General features: G+C 39.1%; 1 protein-coding gene across 4 annotated transcripts in view; it reads right to left on the bottom strand.

Annotated features, from left to right (window-relative positions):
- Taf1 (TATA-box binding protein associated factor 1) overlaps nt 1-16,871 on the bottom strand; it is an 82,177-nt gene that overhangs the window by 52,496 nt on the left and 12,810 nt on the right. For all 4 annotated transcript variants that reach the window (XM_050119652.1, XM_050119651.1, XM_050119650.1 and 1 more), the window contains 11 exons: nt 15,788-15,995; nt 13,004-13,180; nt 11,659-11,786; nt 11,457-11,564; nt 11,188-11,361; nt 10,572-10,745; nt 9,679-9,783; nt 3,277-3,477; nt 2,999-3,140; nt 2,514-2,644; nt 783-863 (listed from right to left, as the gene is read on the bottom strand). In XM_050119652.1, the coding sequence (XP_049975609.1) occupies nt 783-863; nt 2,514-2,644; nt 2,999-3,140; nt 3,277-3,477; nt 9,679-9,783; nt 10,572-10,745; nt 11,188-11,361; nt 11,457-11,564; nt 11,659-11,786; nt 13,004-13,180; nt 15,788-15,995 (1,629 nt within the window). The remainder of the gene's footprint in view (nt 1-782; nt 864-2,513; nt 2,645-2,998; nt 3,141-3,276; nt 3,478-9,678; nt 9,784-10,571; nt 10,746-11,187; nt 11,362-11,456; nt 11,565-11,658; nt 11,787-13,003; nt 13,181-15,787; nt 15,996-16,871) is intronic.

Genomic DNA, 16,871 nt, shown 5'->3' on the forward strand with positions numbered 1-16,871 from the left:
ACCTTCTTTTTAAAAGAGATAATGAGAAGCACTGATTTTAAAAAATGAGTGTTATAGGCCATAAAGAAGGCTAAGTGATTAAAAGCATTTGCCATACAATCTTAAGGACTGGAAGTTGGATCCAAGCATTCACATAACAAGCCCTAGCCACAAATGCTTATAACCCCAGCTCTAAGGAATGTGATTCCCCTCTTCTAGACTCTGTAAACAAGCACACACACATTCACAAATAAATAAATCTTCAAAATTTTTAAGAAAAACTACAGAGCTGGAAGGAGTTTTATTATTATTAAAAAAAGAGAAGCTGGCCAGGCATTGGTGGCGTACACCTTTAATCTCAGCACTCAGAGGCAGCTGGATTTCTGTGAGTTCAAGGCCAACCTGGTTTATATAGTGAGTTCCAGGATAGCCAGGACAACACAGAGAGAAAAAAGAGAGAAATGACTTACTGCTCTTTCAGAGGACCTGGGTTCAGGTCCCAATGGCCATGTCAGGTAGCTTACAAACAAGCACCTGTAATTCCACCTACAGATAGATTCAATGCCTCTGGTCCTCCACAGGCACCCACCTACCCTCACTTACTTATGTGCACATGCACATACACACAGACATACATACAACACATACATACAATTAAAGATAAAAAATACAAGTGTTGCTGGGCATGGTGGTATGTGTGTGTACTCTCAATAGTTGAGAGAAAGGTAGGAATATTTAGAGTTTCCAGGCCAGACTGGGTTACAGAGCAAGATTCTGTCACAAAAAAAGTTTGTAAAACCTACTTCATCATCAATCTTCATCTGGAAATCTTCTTCATTTTCTTCTTCAGGAGCAAAAAACGACTTTTCTCCATAGCCAGCATCCTGAAAGAGGACAATTCTATGTATAAATAAAGTCAACTGAAAAAAACACAGGTTTATTTTTTCTGAAAATAGTTTTACTGAATATCAAATACAAAATATCTGACCATATCAGCATAGAAAATGGATTATGTAGTTTTAAATGCATGTATTACTGTTGTGTATTCTTGAGCTACTAGAAGATATGCCAAATTCCAAGGAATTTGCTGCCCTAGGGATATAGTTCATTGGCAGAATGCTTGCCTAGCATGTGCAAAGGTCCTGTGTTCACACAAAATGCTTTTTTCTAGAATTATTTTTTAAAAAAATAATTCAATTTTATTTTATGTGCATTGATGTTTTGCCTGTATGTCTGTGTGAGGGTGTCAGATCCCCTGGAACTGGAGTGACAGTTGTGAACTGCCATGTGGGTACTGGTAATTGAACCCAGGTCCTCTGGAAGAGCAGCCAGTGCTCATAAGCATTCAGGTATCTCTCTAGCCCTCACACAAAAACTTTTCAAGGAACTCATGTGGATGTGTGAATAGCTAGGGCCCATTTATAAAGCAAACTAAAGAGAGATTCTAACTATAGACCTTCTCAGTTGGACTTTTTTCTGTTTTAGCCTTTGTAGTATTTTAAATGAAAGTGGGCAATAAAGGTTTCACAGGAAGTGGCATTATTGAGAGATGTGGCCTTTTTGGAAGAAGTTTGTCACTGGAGGTGAGCTTTGAGGTTTCAAATGGTTAAGCCAGCCCCAGTGTCACTCTTTCTTCCTACAGCCTGTATGTAGAACTTTTGGCTACCTCTTCAGCACCATGTCTACCTGCATCCTGCCATGCTTCCTGCCAGAATGACAATGGATTAAACCTCTGAACTATAAACCAGTTTTCCTTCATAAGAGTTGCTGTTGTTGCCGGGCAGTGGTAGCACACGCCTTTAATTCCAGCACTCAGGAGGCAGAGGCAGGAGGATCTCTGTGAGTTCTAGGCCAGCCCGGTCTACAAGAGCTAGTGCCAGGACAGGCTCCAAAACCAGAGAAACCCTGTCTTGAAAAACTTAAAAAAAAAAAAAAAAAGAGTTGCTGTTGTCATGCTGTCTCTTTAAAGCAATAGAAACCCTAACTAATAGGGCTGTAAAGATGGCTCAATGGTTAAAAGACCTTTCTGTTCTTCCAGAGGATCCTGGTTCAATTTCCAGCACCCACATGGCAGTTCACAGCTGTCTGTAACTCCAGCTCCGCTCCAAGGGATCTAACACCCTCACACAGATATAAATGCAGTCAAAACACCAATGCATATAAAAAAATTTAAAAAGAAACCTTTACTAAGACAGTCTTATATACTATACATCTCTAAACCATACTTCCTGCTATCATCTCTGCCTATCTGGGAATCCAAAAAGACCCTTTCCTATTTGTTTTACAGAAGAGTCACCACCCAAATTAGTGATCTATCATTTTTAAAGAAGGACAATAGGACTTAACTCCCTCACTGAGACTTACATTGACATTAGCTTTCCCTAGAATCCATACACACAGAAAGTACCTGAATAACTGGTTTAAATTGCTGAATAACTGGTAATAATCTAGTAACTATCATCTCTAGAGTATTCACTTCTATCTCTCTGAAAAGAAATGTAGACACAAGCAGTGCCTAACAAGAAGAGGCTCACCTTTAGTCTCTGCTCTGCAGCTATCATGCTATAATAAGCGCAGCACTGTTCTGGTGATACCATAGCTCTGATCTCCTCTTCCGTTGGTAAACGAAAATCAGACTTCAACACCCACCAGTTTGAATCCATTCCTGGAAAAGATACAGAAAAACTGTTCTGAATTCTAAAGTAACAGCAGAGCAAATTGACACGGAACCAAGTAATGTCTAGACATGACTAGTCAATAAAACCCCCCTGCCAGTTTCCTACATCTCATATGAGACACAAGTATGTATGTAAGACATACTCACATGAACACTCCTAGTAACCAACAACTGCCATCAAATTAGCAAAAAAGCAATCAAAACCTCCCTCTAGTTACAAGATTTGTACCTTCTTTTGACAGCCACTAATTTCTATTCTATTACCTATGATTTAACTGAAAGTCATATTTCTTTGGGATTATGAGAGTATCACAGAGAAGACAAGTAGTCACAACTGATGACCTGTACGTTTGAAGTCGGCACAGAGCTTTAGCCTCTTCCGGATGCTGCTTTCTGAATGTGAAGGAAAGGCTTTCTTTATATCTTCCATCCTGATCCGCCGTGGCCTATCTTTACTCTTCCAAAAGAGCCGGTAAATAAAAACCTGTCCAGTAAGTCAAATACATTCTTATTCCATAAAGAAAGATAAAAGTCCTCACCAGGTTCCCTTCCCCAACTAAGCCCAGATATGTTTTTATCTTTCTATTACCACATGCATCTTAACCCAACTCCCACCTTACCTGCAGAAAGTCTCGGATGTGTGTATTGGCCCTTTTGGAGTTAGGACCAGGCACTTCAAACAAGGGACACTGCTGGCCCACCACAAAAATGTCCACTAATTCTCGAATATAGTAACCCTGCCTTGTTCGAATGATCAAGAAGTCACTCTCTGGCATCTTATGAAGATAAATTGGAGCACGAAAAAGATTGTTCTCAAATGCCTAATGAAAATAAACCACAAAAGTTATTTACAAAGAAACCCTAGAAATTCAGCCAACTACTGAAAAAACTAAAACTTACTATTTATATTCATTAGATCTAAAGTCTATACAATAAAATAAGCAAATGATATGGAATATCAAACAAGATTATTATTATTTTGGTTTTTTGAGACAGGGCTTCTCTGTGTAGCCTTAGTTGTCTTGGAACTCTCTCTGTAGACCAGACTGGTCCTCAACTCAAAGATTTGCCTGTATCTGCCTCCTGAGTGCTGGGATTTAAAAGCCTTTGCCACCTGGCTGAGATTATTTTTTCTACCCACTGTCCTTTAGAACTTAACAGACTAAAAAGAAAGAAAAACTTTAAAAATAGAGCCAGGAATGGCAGTGAATGCTTGTAATTACAGCATTCAGGAGGCTGAAGCAGGAGGATCAGGACAAGTTCAAGGCCAGCCTGAGCAATGGCATGAGATTGACATTCAAAACGAATTGAGTCAGAGCAAGGCATAGTACCATATTCCTTTAATGCCAGCCTTAATTAGAAAAAGTAGGAAGATTAAGAATTTAAGGTCAGCCTTGATTATATAGTGAATTTGAAGCTAGTTTGGTTGCATGAGAAACTCCTCCCCACAAAAAGAAAAAAAAGTGGGGCTGAAAGATGGTTCAGCAGGCAAAGTGCTTGTTGTAGAAGCATGAGAACCCGAGTTTGGCTCCCCAGTACTCACATAAAAATCAGAACACAGAGTTATAGGCCTATAATCCTAGTGGTGACAGGGTGAAAATAGTAGAGACAAGATCCTAGGAGCCTGCTAGCCAACCAGTCTAGGTAAAACTATGAATTCCAGGATCTATGAGAGATGCTATCTCAAAAAATAAGGCAGTGAGTAATACAGAAAGAACCAATATTGACCTCTGTCTCTGACTTCCACACTTGCATATAATCACACACACATTGGAGGAAAAAGTGTTATAACACATACCTACAATCCTAGTACTTGGAAAGTAGAGGCAAGAGGATCAGGAGTTCAAGGCCATCCTTGGCCACTTAGCAAGTTTGAAGGCAACACAGGCTATGAGAGAGACTTGACTCAAAAAAAAAAAAAAAAGAAATGAAAGTATATGGTTTATATACAGAAGAAACAGCCTTTTCCAGTCACTGTATGAAGACACACAAGTCAAAGTTTCTAAGCTTAAGTTTCCTCAGCTACAAAATGTAGGATACCTAAAATACCTATACTTCATAGGACTGTTATGAAGAGCTTTATAAATTAATATAGTATACACTTCTACCCTACAGTCTCATACACAAGAGGTGAGGACAAAACAATTTAGGGGGGCGAGGTCTTATAGAAGACCAGGGATGTCTCAAAAACAAGGCAGTTCTCCTATATCACTTAGATTGTTGAGTACTAGGATTATAAGTATTCTACCATCAGGCCTGGCTTCAGAATATTTTTGAATATGTTAGTTAATTATTTAAAAATAAAACAAAAATGATGGAGCAAAGTATTCGAAGAGGGCAAAATAAACAAAAACACAAGAGTAGTTGGACAAAAATATTTGAGGTGGAAGTAGAAGCCAGATAGAGATCAACTATTATAAGCTTTGAATCAGTAAAGTATTCCCTACCACCAAAAAAACAAAAAAGAGAGCTGGTGAGATGGCTAAGCAGTTAAAGGTACTTGCTGTTCTATTATGAGGTCTGAAGTTCTAATTTTTTTCTTTTTTTCTTTTTTTTTCGAGACCTGGTTTCTCTGTAGCTTTGGAGCCTGTCCTGGAACTAGCTCTTGTAGACCAGGCTGGCCTCGAACTACCAGAGATCCATCTGCCTGTCTCTGCCTCCCGAGTGCTGGGATTAAAGGCGTATGCCACCACTGCCCAGCCTGAAGTTCTAATTTTAGCACCCACATCTGACAGCTAAGATATACATATAACTTTATATACAAGTCATCAGACACACCCTCTTTTGCCTCCACAGGTGAACTCACATGTGCAAACACACAAATAATAAAAATAAATTGTTTAAATATCCTAATAAAGCCGGGCGGTGGTGGCCTTTAATCCCAGCACTCGGGAGGCAGAGACAGGCAGATCTCTGTGAGTTCAAAGCCAGCCTGGTCTACAAGAGCTAGTTCCAGGACGGGCACCAAAAACTACGGAGAAACCCTGTCTCGAAAAACCAATAAATAAATAAATAAATATCCTAATAATGGGGGCTGGAGATGGCTCAGTGGTTAACAGCACTTGCTGCTCTTCCAGGGGACCCGAGTTCAATTCCCAGCACCAACATGGTAGCTCACAAACTCTAGTTCCAGGGGATCTGACACTCTTACACAGATACAACCAACGACACTGCACAGAAAAAATAAAAATAATTTTTTTTTTTTAAATCCTGATAACGATAATGTCAGACGGTGGTGGGAACCATGCTTTTATTCCTAGCACTCAAGAGGATCTCTGAGTTCCAGACCAGCCTGGTCTAGAATGAGTTACAAGACAGCCAGGGCTATACAGTAAAACCCTATCTTGAAAAAAAAAAATCAAAGAAACAAAAATCCTATTAATAAAAAAGGAAGACTTTCATCACATTGATGGAGAAATTAAATTCTTTTGTGGGGGAGGAGTAGAGACACAGGGTTTCTCTGTGTAACGGCCCTGGTTGTCCTGGAACTCACTCTGTAGACCAAGCTGGTCTTGAACTCAGAGATCCTCCTGCCTCTGTGTCCTGTGTGCTAGGATTAAAGACGTGTGCCACCACCACCACCCATTTGAGAAATTAAATCTTTTTTTTAATTGAGACAAAGTTTCTCTGTGCAACAGTCCTAGCTGTCCTAGAACTTGCTTTGTAGACCAGGCAGGCCTTGAACTCACAGAGATCTGGCTGCCTCTACTTCCCGAGTGCTGGAATTAAAGGCTTGTGCCACTACTGCCTGGCTGAGTAATTAAGTTCTAAGTGTTAACTATAGTAAGAATTACAGAAGATAGTAAATAATTTTTTAAAAATTTAGTTACATTTTTAATGTAGTGTATATGTAAATAGGTGGACACATATGTGTTATGAAGTAAAAGACAAATTGCATGTAAATTCTGGTGTGTCATGGTGCTTTATCACAGCAATAGAAATCCTCAGACAGAAAAATTGGTACCAGGATCATCAATATTGCTGTGATATATCTGACTGTGTTTTGGAGGATCTTAAAAGGAGTCTGGAATGTTGGAATGAAAAAGCCATTGAGTGCTCAGAGTTTAATCATCTGTTCTATGAAAACTTCTAAGATAATGCTGAGAACAGTGCAGTTGATGGAAATATGGCTTATGAAGTTTTAGATGGAAGTTTGAGAGTCCCTCAAAGACTACTAGGACCACAAAAGTGAAATATCCTACTCTGACCTCTGCATGTACATTTATCCACACACTCATGTAAATGTGATCTCTCTCTCTCTCTCTCTCTCTCTCTCTCTCTCTCTCTCTCTCTCTCTCTCTCACACACACACACACACACAGGCACAAAAACATGCTCTACAAAAAGTTGGGCATGGTGGTACACAACTACAATTCCAACACTTGGGAAGTGGTGGAACAGGAGACCAAGGCCAGTTTGTACTACATATGAATCCTATATCAAAGAAAAAAAAAAAACCAAAACCTAGAGCCATTGAGATGTCTTGGCAGGTAAGAATGTTAGCCATCAAACTTAAACCTGACTCCTGCAATTGCCCTTCAACCTCCCTAACACACACACACAGTATAAAAAAGAAACTATAAAAGTAGTCACAAAAGATGGAAGAAGATAGAATGGCTGAAAACCACCACCAAGAAACCTCAAAGGAAGTCACAAGAATAAGAAAGCCAACAATAATCAGAATCTGGTGAAGAGAGCTAAGGATGTGGCTCAGTGTACCAGACTGGACTCAGACTTGCATACACAAGGCCCTGGCACTACCTCTAGCACTACCTGCCCCACAAACCTAGAAGGAAACTATTCTTTTAAAAAACTTTGCAGGTGTAGAAAAGTTAGCAAGAGTGACAGTGGAATAAATAAAGATACAATAATAAAGGAATGCTTAAGATTGCTATGGACGCTGTGTCACACACCTGCAATCCTAGCACTTAAGAAGACAGAACCAGGAGGGGTGCTACAATTCAAGGCCAAACTTGTCTATATACCAAATTCCAAGTCACTTCTAGACTACAGATTAAGTCCCTATCTAAAAAAGAAAGAGAGAAAAAAGGAAAAAAATCAGCTTGAGAAATGAAATGAGAGAAAAAAAAGGTAGGCAGTTCTGGAGATGGATCCCAAACCATTTGTGGACCTTCATAATTCTTTTTAAAAGCTACTGCCAGCTGGGCGGTGGTGGCAGCATACGCCTTTAATCCCAACACTCAGGAGGCAGAGGCAGGCAGATCTCTGAGAGTTGAGGCCAGCCTGGTCTACAAGAGCTAGTTCCAGGACAGGCTCCAAAGCTACAGAGAAAACCTGTCTTGAAAAAAAAAAAAAGAAAAGAAAAGAATCTAAAAGCTACTGCCAGAGGGAACTCACTAAAACCTTCAGAAGAAAACATACACACACACACACACACAAAAACAAAACATAGCACTTCCTTCTGGCGAGACTGTAACATTCAAGTACGGTTCAGTATTCACGATGGCCACAATTAATTATCATCAAAATGCACCACTATTTTGCAAACTAGACACAAAGTTAGGGCCTTGAACATATTAGGTAAATGCTCTACCACTAAGCTTATATTTCTAGTCCCTCAAATATACTAATTTTATACAAAAATTTAAAATACTCATAACCTACATTAATTCTAGATATACTTCCCAGTGTTTTCGGTTTACTTTATAGTCCAGGCTAGCCTTAAACTTGTGAGCCTCTGGCTTGTGCTTTCCTAGTACAGGGATTGCAAGCTGGCACCACCCACACCCAGCTACCAGGGGGTATTTTTATATTTTTTCTTTATTTCAAAATTTAAAAAATTTTAAAATGATTTATTTAACTTTATTTTATGTGCATTGGTGTGAAGGTGTCAGATCCCGTGGAACTGTATTTTCAAACAGTTGTAAGCTTCCATGTGGGTGTTAGGAATTGAACCCAGGTCCTACGGAAGAGCATCAGTGTTCTTAACTGCCGAGCCTTCTTTCTCTCCAGCCCTATTTCATTTTTTTTTTGAGACCAGGTATCACTATGTATCTCTGGCTGTCCTAGAACTCACTGTGTAGACCAGGCTGACCACAAACTCACAGAGATCCATCACCCTTCTGTTGGAATTAAATGTGTGCATCACCACCACCACTAATGGCCAGTGTGTATTTTCAAAAAGCTGTGTTATATTAGTTCATATTTGCAATCTCAGCACTCATAAGGCTAAGGATTGCCCCAAAGTTTGAGACCAGTCTAGGCTATACAGTAAGTTTCAGGTCAGTCTCTGCTATAGATTAAGATCCTAGCTCAAAAAATACACACACACACAAAATTCATAAAACAAAAGCATAAATCAAACAATAAAAAATGCTCACTGTTCTATGTTCAACCTAAAAAAAATCTAAAAAAGAATTATTTTTTAAAAAGTTTGTCTCAAATTTTAAATTATACTAATCTTTTTGTTTTGCTGGTTTATTAGACTCAAACTTACAACATAGTCAAGGATGTCTTTGAACTCCTGATCTTCCTGCCCTCCATGTCCAGTGTATTATACTAATCTTTTATGTTTAATTATTTAATCTTTATTTATAAAAAATGTACGTGTTTTGCCCTCATCTATGTCTGTGCACCAGATGCATGAAGTGCACAAGGAGGTTAAAAGAGGGTTCAGATCCCCAGGAAGTAGAGTTACAGATGTTTGAGCTGCCATGTAGATGTCAGAGAATCAAACTAAGTCCTGTGGAAGAGTAGCCAGTGTTCTTAGATGCTGAACCATCTTTTTCCAGATTTTGCCTTTTTTGAGATAGGGTCTTACTACATAGCCCTGGCTGACCTGAAACTCAGTATGTAGACCAGGCTGGTCTCAAATTCTGCTTCCCAAGAGCTGAGAATAATGGTGTGCACCACCACACCCACCAAACCCAGTTGATTATTCTACCTTATACCTATACACAAACAGTACCTCAATCAACCAAAATTGTCTCTTTCTGGACAAACTTGCTCCTCATCTGTCAATTTCCTTAGAAGAGAATATAAGACGGGAAATAATTCTTCACCTGCAGTAATTGTCCAGGATGAAGAGAACCCAGGAAAGGAGATGTATGGCAATAAACAGTTTCTCCATATTTGCAATCTGGGGCACCAGGATCTTTTCCAGGTTTCTAGGAGAAACATAGCAAACTAAGTCAGACTCACAGAATAATACCAATAAATGCACATGTAATCTTCCATAAGCATAGCATTTGCCATTAGCAAGAGACACCACTCCTTTTTTCCCAAGAAATGTATATGACATAATAGATTTTCACAGATTACCACTACATACCAAATTATAGTTGTATTGATAACAAACATTTCAGGGACTGGAGAAATGGCTTCATGGTTAAGAGCACTTGCTGTTTAACCCAGGCGGTGGTGGCACCAGGAGGCAGAGGAAGGCAGATCTCTGTGAGTTCCAGGCCAGCCTGGTCTACACTGTGAGTTCTAGGACAGGTTCCAAAGCTACACAGAGAAACCTTGTCTTGAAAAACCAAAAAAAGCACTTGTTGCTCTTACAGAGGACCCAAGTTTGGTTCTTAGCACTCATGGTAACCATCCAAATTTCCAATTCCAAAGATTCCGACATGCTTTTCTGGCACCCTCAGCCACTAGATACACATATGGTGCACATACATATATGCAGTAAAACACTCATACACATAAATGTAAATAAATTTTTTTAAAATAATTATTTATTTATTATGTATACAATATTCTGTGTGTATGCCTGAAGGCCAGAAGAGGGCGCCAGACCTCTTTACAGATGGTTGTGAACCACCATGTGGTTGCTGGGAATTGAACTCAGGACCTTTGGAAGAGCAGGCAATGCTCTTAACCACTGAGCCATCTTTCCAGCCCGTAAATAAATTTTTTAACACACACATACACACTTCTTTGAGCACAGACTCACCCGTTTATAGTAGTTTTTTATCTTGGTTGCCATGCCAACTTGCATCATTAACGGTCCATTTTCCTCACTGTATTCTGCAAGAATAAGGTCTCCATCTTTGCCTGTGAGGTCCTGAGGGGTGCGCATAAAAAACATCTCTCCACCACCAGAGGCTTGCCTCTCCTGCTCTCTCATCTGTCCAGAATAAAGACAATATAGCCTATTCGCAACAAGAAGATAAACTATACACATTGATATCATCCAATCTGAGACAATAACAAACATTCCTTACCATGTCATTTTTTCTATTTTATTGTGAAAACTTTCAAACATCACTAAAATTGAAAGAATAGTACTCTGAACATTCTTAATCTCACTACTTAAACATTTTCACTATTTATCTGCAAATTTTCTACAGATTTTAGTAAACCAATTTTGAAAGCTGCAATATTTTAGCCTTAAGTATATTCATATTTATTTTCTAAGAATAAAGATATCTTCCTGAATAACCAAAATAAAATTGTATCACACCTGAGAAAATAAACAATTCTCTAATATAATCCAATATCCAGTAGTCTCCCAATCTGTACTCCAATTATCTTACAGAACATTTTTTTCTAATCAAGATTCAATATACCTTTGCCTTCTTTTTGATGTGCTTCAGCAAGGGCTGGACTGAGTGTGGACCTGGCTGCGATAGTGCCCCAAAGGAGTACTTTTTTAGAGGTGGTCGATGGAACTGCCGGAGTTTGATGGGTCCCATATGGGTGGGAAAGAAGGGTTGCCGTAATTCTACTGCTGGAATTGAATGCTAAACAGGAAACAGAAGAGTTAGAGATAAACACTAACTCCTTCCTAGGCAAGATTTATCCACATTCTCCATCAAAACAAAGCAGCTATTTGTACCTGGATAATATTCCCTCCGAAAGTACCTCGAAGACCCTGTTGTTTGGGATAGTAATATTCATCATTGGAGAGATTCCATGGATCTTTCACTTCTGGCTGAGACATGTTCTAATAATAGATCAAATAAGCTTCAGTCAAACAATTCTTTCCTATTATCTTTCTTTGTTCTTCTAAATACCAAGTTCTTTTTTTTTCCACAAACCTGCTGTGGTTCTTCCTTGATGACTCCTGTTTTTCCTAAGAGAATTCGACTCTTCTTCAGAGATGATTCTTTCTTATTCTCCTTGGAAGGAGAATTAGAAGTAGCTTCTTCCTTCTCATCGGGGATCTCTGAGAATGTAACCAAAAAACTTTGGAATTGCTATCCCTAAATGCTCATTTTCTTTCTTTCCTCCTCTTCCCTTTCTCCTTCTTTTTTACAACCCTCCCACCTCTTCCCCACCGCTCTATGCAGTACTAAGGATTGAAACTAAGGTTTAAGACAAGTTAGGCAAAGACTACCACTGAACTACACCTCCAGCCCTCCAGACCTCCTTTTGCATTATTTTTAAATAGGATCTCACTAAGTTGACAAAGCTGCTCCGGAACATATTCTGTTGCCTATAAAATCCTTGAATTTACAGTCTTCTTTCCTTGGCCTCCCAAGTAGTTGGAGCACATGCCACCAGGTTCAACAAAAATTCCTCTTTCCCATGGATATTTTGAGTTTCTAAGTGGATCTCTCACTCTATTTCCAGGTTATTGTAATTCACTCAACTCCATGCATGATTTTTTTTCTTCGAGACAGGGTTTCTCTGTGTAGCCCTAGCTCCTTTGTTTTTTTTTTTTTTCTTTTTTGTTTTGTTTTGTTTTTCGAGACAGGCTTTCTCTGTAGCTTTTGGTGCCTGTCCTGGAACTAGATCTTGTAGACCAGGCTGGCCTCGAACGCCCTAGCTCCTTTGAAACTCACTTTGTAGACCAGGCTGGCCTCAAACTCATAGATCTGCCTGCCTCTGCCTCCCAAGCTGGGATTAACAGCATGTACCACCAAGCCCAGTTAACATATCTGATCTTAAAGATAAAATTTTCAACATTCCTATGAGTTTGTTTCTAAACATTCAAACACTAGAAACTGGTAGCTACAACTTTATTAATTTAAAAAGATTAATTTATTATGTATGTACCCAGTGTTCTGTCTGCATGCTTGCCTGCATATCAAAAGAGGGCATCAGATATCATTATAGATGGTTGTGAGCCAACATGTGGTTTCTGGGAATTGAACTTGGGACCTCTGGAAGAGCAGTCAATACTCTTAATCTCTGAGCCATCTCCAGACCCCTATAACTTTTTTAAAAAAGTCATTACCTAAAAGATTTTAGTTTGGAGGGGAGGGAAAGGGAGGAAAAGGAGGGGAAACTGTAGTCATGATAAAATATATGAATACATTTAATTAATAAAAAAAAGTTTCTAGTTTTTGGCCTCTCTAACCTTTTTGGTATCCTTTTGCCCTTTGACATTAATAGCAAGATGTCAAAGATAAACAACACTGGCTTCTGTCATCAACATACCCAAAATCAAGTTCTCATCATTGGGATCAAGTGTCAAAACAGGAGGCTCCAAAATCCGGGGCATGGCTTGGGCATCCCAAATGATATTGTCCTCCCAACGTCCATATACCAGATCTTCATTATCAATGGGGAAAATGGAATACCAAGGTTTATCATCATCTAGTGTGGCTGCAAAACCTGGCCAAAACAAGAGGAGAAAACAGTAACAAACAAAACATTAATATTCCTTTTAGTCACGATTCTAGCAAACAGAAAAAGAACAAATATTAGTGTAGGTACTCATACAGCTATTCAAAAGGAACCTATTAGATATCATGTATATCTCACTTTGACAGAACCTACTGCTGACAAAATGTTCACTGCAATATTGTTCATAATAGTTAAAACTTAAGCAGCCTACTTACTAAGGGACTAACTAAATAATTATGGTGAAGGGCTGGAGATGACTCAATGGTCAAGAGCAGTGGCTCCTCTGAAAGAGGAGCCAGGTTTAATTCCCAGCCCCACATGGTAGCTTACCACTGTACCTCCAATTCCAGGAGATCTGATACCCCCACACAGACATAACTGCAGTAAATGCATATAAAAAATAAACAAATTAAATAAAACATTATAATGAGCTTGGAGGTGGCAGCACACATCTTTAATCCCAGCACTCTAGAGGCAGAGGCAGGCAGATTTCTATAAGTTCTGGGTCAGGGGGGCTGGAGAGATGGCTCAGAGGTTAAGAGCATTGTCTGCTCTTCCAAAGGTCCTGAGTCCAATTCCCAGCAACCATATGGTGGCTCACAACCATCTGTAATGGGGTCTGGTGCCCTCTTCTGTCCTGCAGGCATACACACAGACAGAATATTGTATACATAATAAATAAATATTTAAAAAAAAAGTTCTGGGTCAGTCTGGTCTACAGAGTGAATTCCAGGAAAGCCACAGCTACATAGTGAAACCCCTTATCAATAAACTATATATATATATTTTAGCATATAGGTATATATAAATATTGGTATTTAACTATGTTAACAAAGCAATTATTGGTAAGTAAGAAAAATGGACTTCTAGGAACATTATGTATAAAATAAGAATATTATAAGTTTGGGAAGATGAGAGAAAGATAGTGAGCTTGAGGCCTGATTGGCTACACACCGAGATCTCGCATCAAAAATATTATGTAACTGAGTTGGGTATGGTGGTACTCTCTTTTAATCTCAGCACTTGGGAGGCAGGGATAAATGGAGGCCAGCCAGGGCTACACAGTAAGACTTTGTCCCAAAAAACCAAAACTTCAAAAGAAAAACTATGCAACTAATAACATAGTTACCTAGAATTGAAGAGAAAAATCTTTTCATAAGATTTTTAAAATTAAGGCATTTTTTGCCAGGTAGTGGTGGATCATGCCTTTAATCCCAGCATTTATGGGGCAGAGGCAGATGGATTTCTAAGTTCAAGTCCAGCCTGGTCTTCAGAGCTAGTTGCCAGTGCCAAGATAGCAAATGCTACACAGAGAAACCCTGTCTTGAAAAAGCCAAAAAAATTTAAGACATTTTTGAGTTGGGTGTGGTGGTACATATGTATAATCTAGCACTCAAGAGGTAGGGTCTGAGAATACTGAGTTCTAGGCCAGCATGAGCTATAATAAGACTTTAAGAAAAAAAAATCTATGGTGGCATGGCCTGAATTGTGAAATGAATCCAAGGTAACTAAGAAAATGTGGACAATACAGAATGGCTTAAAGAGAAATAAAAAAAAACTAGAAATAACCACTGCAAAATCTTTAGTATATTTTCTTTTAGTAAGATTTTTGTTTATATAGTTGTTTTTCATTTTTACAAATGGAATACTTAAATATGCTGTTTTGCATCTTTTTTCTTTCCATTTTAAATGCTTCCTGGCATTAACTTCTAATCACAGTACTCAAGGTGCTAAGGCAAAAGGATTAATTCAAGTTCAAGGCAAGCCTGGACTACACACATGACAAGTAGTAGGCTAGGCCAGCCAGGGCCATAGCATGAAATTCTGGTGGTGGCGGTGCCTTTAATCCCAGCACTTGGGAGGCAGAGGCACATGGATCTCTGTGAGTTCAAGGCCAGCCTGGTCTACAAGAGCTAGTTTCAAGACAGGTTCCAAAGCTACAGAGAAACCCTGTCTCAAAAATAACACAAAAAAACCTGAGGCCAGCCTGAAATATAAGATATTCTCCAGTGAGAACGCCACCACCACAGTACTTAGAAGACAAGAGTCCGGTAGATCTCTCTGAGTTCGAGGCCAGCCTGGTCTACAGAGCGAATTCCAGGACAGGCTCCAAAGCTACAGAGAAACCCTTTCTCAAAAAACAAAACAAAAACCAAAAAGAGGAACGAAAACAGTACGTATGACATTGAACTCAAATCAGGCATGGCAACAAACACTTATAATAGTAGTACTTAGGAAGTTTCAATTAGGAAAATAGTGAGTTCCAGATTAACTTCTGGGACAGAGCAAGACCTTGTCTCAACATTAACTAATTAAACTCAACCAGATACATGCAGCAAACAAAAGAAAACACATCAAAAAGTTAATAATGATAATCTCTATAATATCAGAATTTCTTTTTGACAGTTTTCAAGGTTGAGAAAAATTATAAAATGATAAAGTGTCTTTATAAACAAAAATGAGAAAAAAAACAATCAGGGATTAGATTTAAAGCATTTCACTATCCCTCAACAGCCTATAAGATCATAACTAGGATTAGTTAAAATGACTGAGATGAAGAACTGTGTGCTAGACACTGCTGGCATAGAAGCGCACCTTGCTGAACATTGTAGGCCATAGCATTTCTAGTCATACTGGAAGGAAGCCAGCCTGCCAAACTTGCACGCTGAGGTTTTGTTCCTTTGTGTTTGACATCTTCCCCATCCCAGATGATATCATCTTCCCAATGCAGTTGTGTCACCATTAGGAAGTTTTCATCTGCCAGAAGATCAATGCTATTGCTTTCCTCAAGTTTCTTTAATTTCTGTACAAGTAGAAAAAATAAATCAGTCACTGGTCAAAGTTCCCAATCCAAATCTTAAATGATTCATGAGATATCACAAGAGGTGCTTTGCCAGACTTAGTGTCAGATACCTGCAATCCTAGCACTTGGGAGACAGAAAGGAGAATTCCAAGTTTGAGGTCAGTCTGGGATACATAATAAGACCCTGTCTCAAAAAACCAAGCATTGAGAATGTAGTTCAGTGGTGGAGTACCTGCCTGGCATGTGCAAGACCCTGGGATCAATCACTAGCACAGAAAAAAGTGATGCTCTACTTATGCAAATTACCTGATAAGAAAAAAAAATCTGTCTCTTCTCCAACTTCTACTTTGGAACTGTACCCATTTCAAAACAGAATCCTTAGAATAAAGTTTAGTTACATGATGATATACCCTATTATGCAAATCACCTACTAAATAAAGATTTTACCAGGGGGCTGGAGAGATGGCTCAGTGGTTAAGAGCATTGCCTGCTCTTCCAAAGGTCCTGAGTTCAATTCCCAGCAACCAACCACATGGTGGCTCACAACCATCTGTAATGAGGTCTGGCGCCCTCTTCTGGCCTTCAGGCATATACACAGACAGAATATTGTATCCATAATAAATAAATATTAAAAAAATAAAGATTTTACCCAAGAACTTCCAAGTTGAGAAGTTAATGAAAATTATAGAACTTGCCGGGTGATGGTGGTGCATGCCTTTAATCCCAGCACTCTTTGGAGGCAGAGGCAGGCGGATCTCTGTGAGTTCGAGACCAGCCTGGTCTATAAGAGCTAATCCCAGGACAGGCTCTAAAACTACAGCAAAAGACTGTCTCGAAAAACCAAAAAAAAAAGGGGCTGGAGAGATGGCTCAGTGG

The sequence above is a fragment of the Alexandromys fortis genome, unplaced genomic scaffold (assembly GCF_014885135.2).
Source record: "Alexandromys fortis isolate MF-2015 unplaced genomic scaffold, M_Fortis_MF-2015_v1.1 scaffold_155, whole genome shotgun sequence".
Taxonomy (NCBI): Eukaryota; Metazoa; Chordata; class Mammalia; order Rodentia; family Cricetidae; genus Alexandromys; species Alexandromys fortis.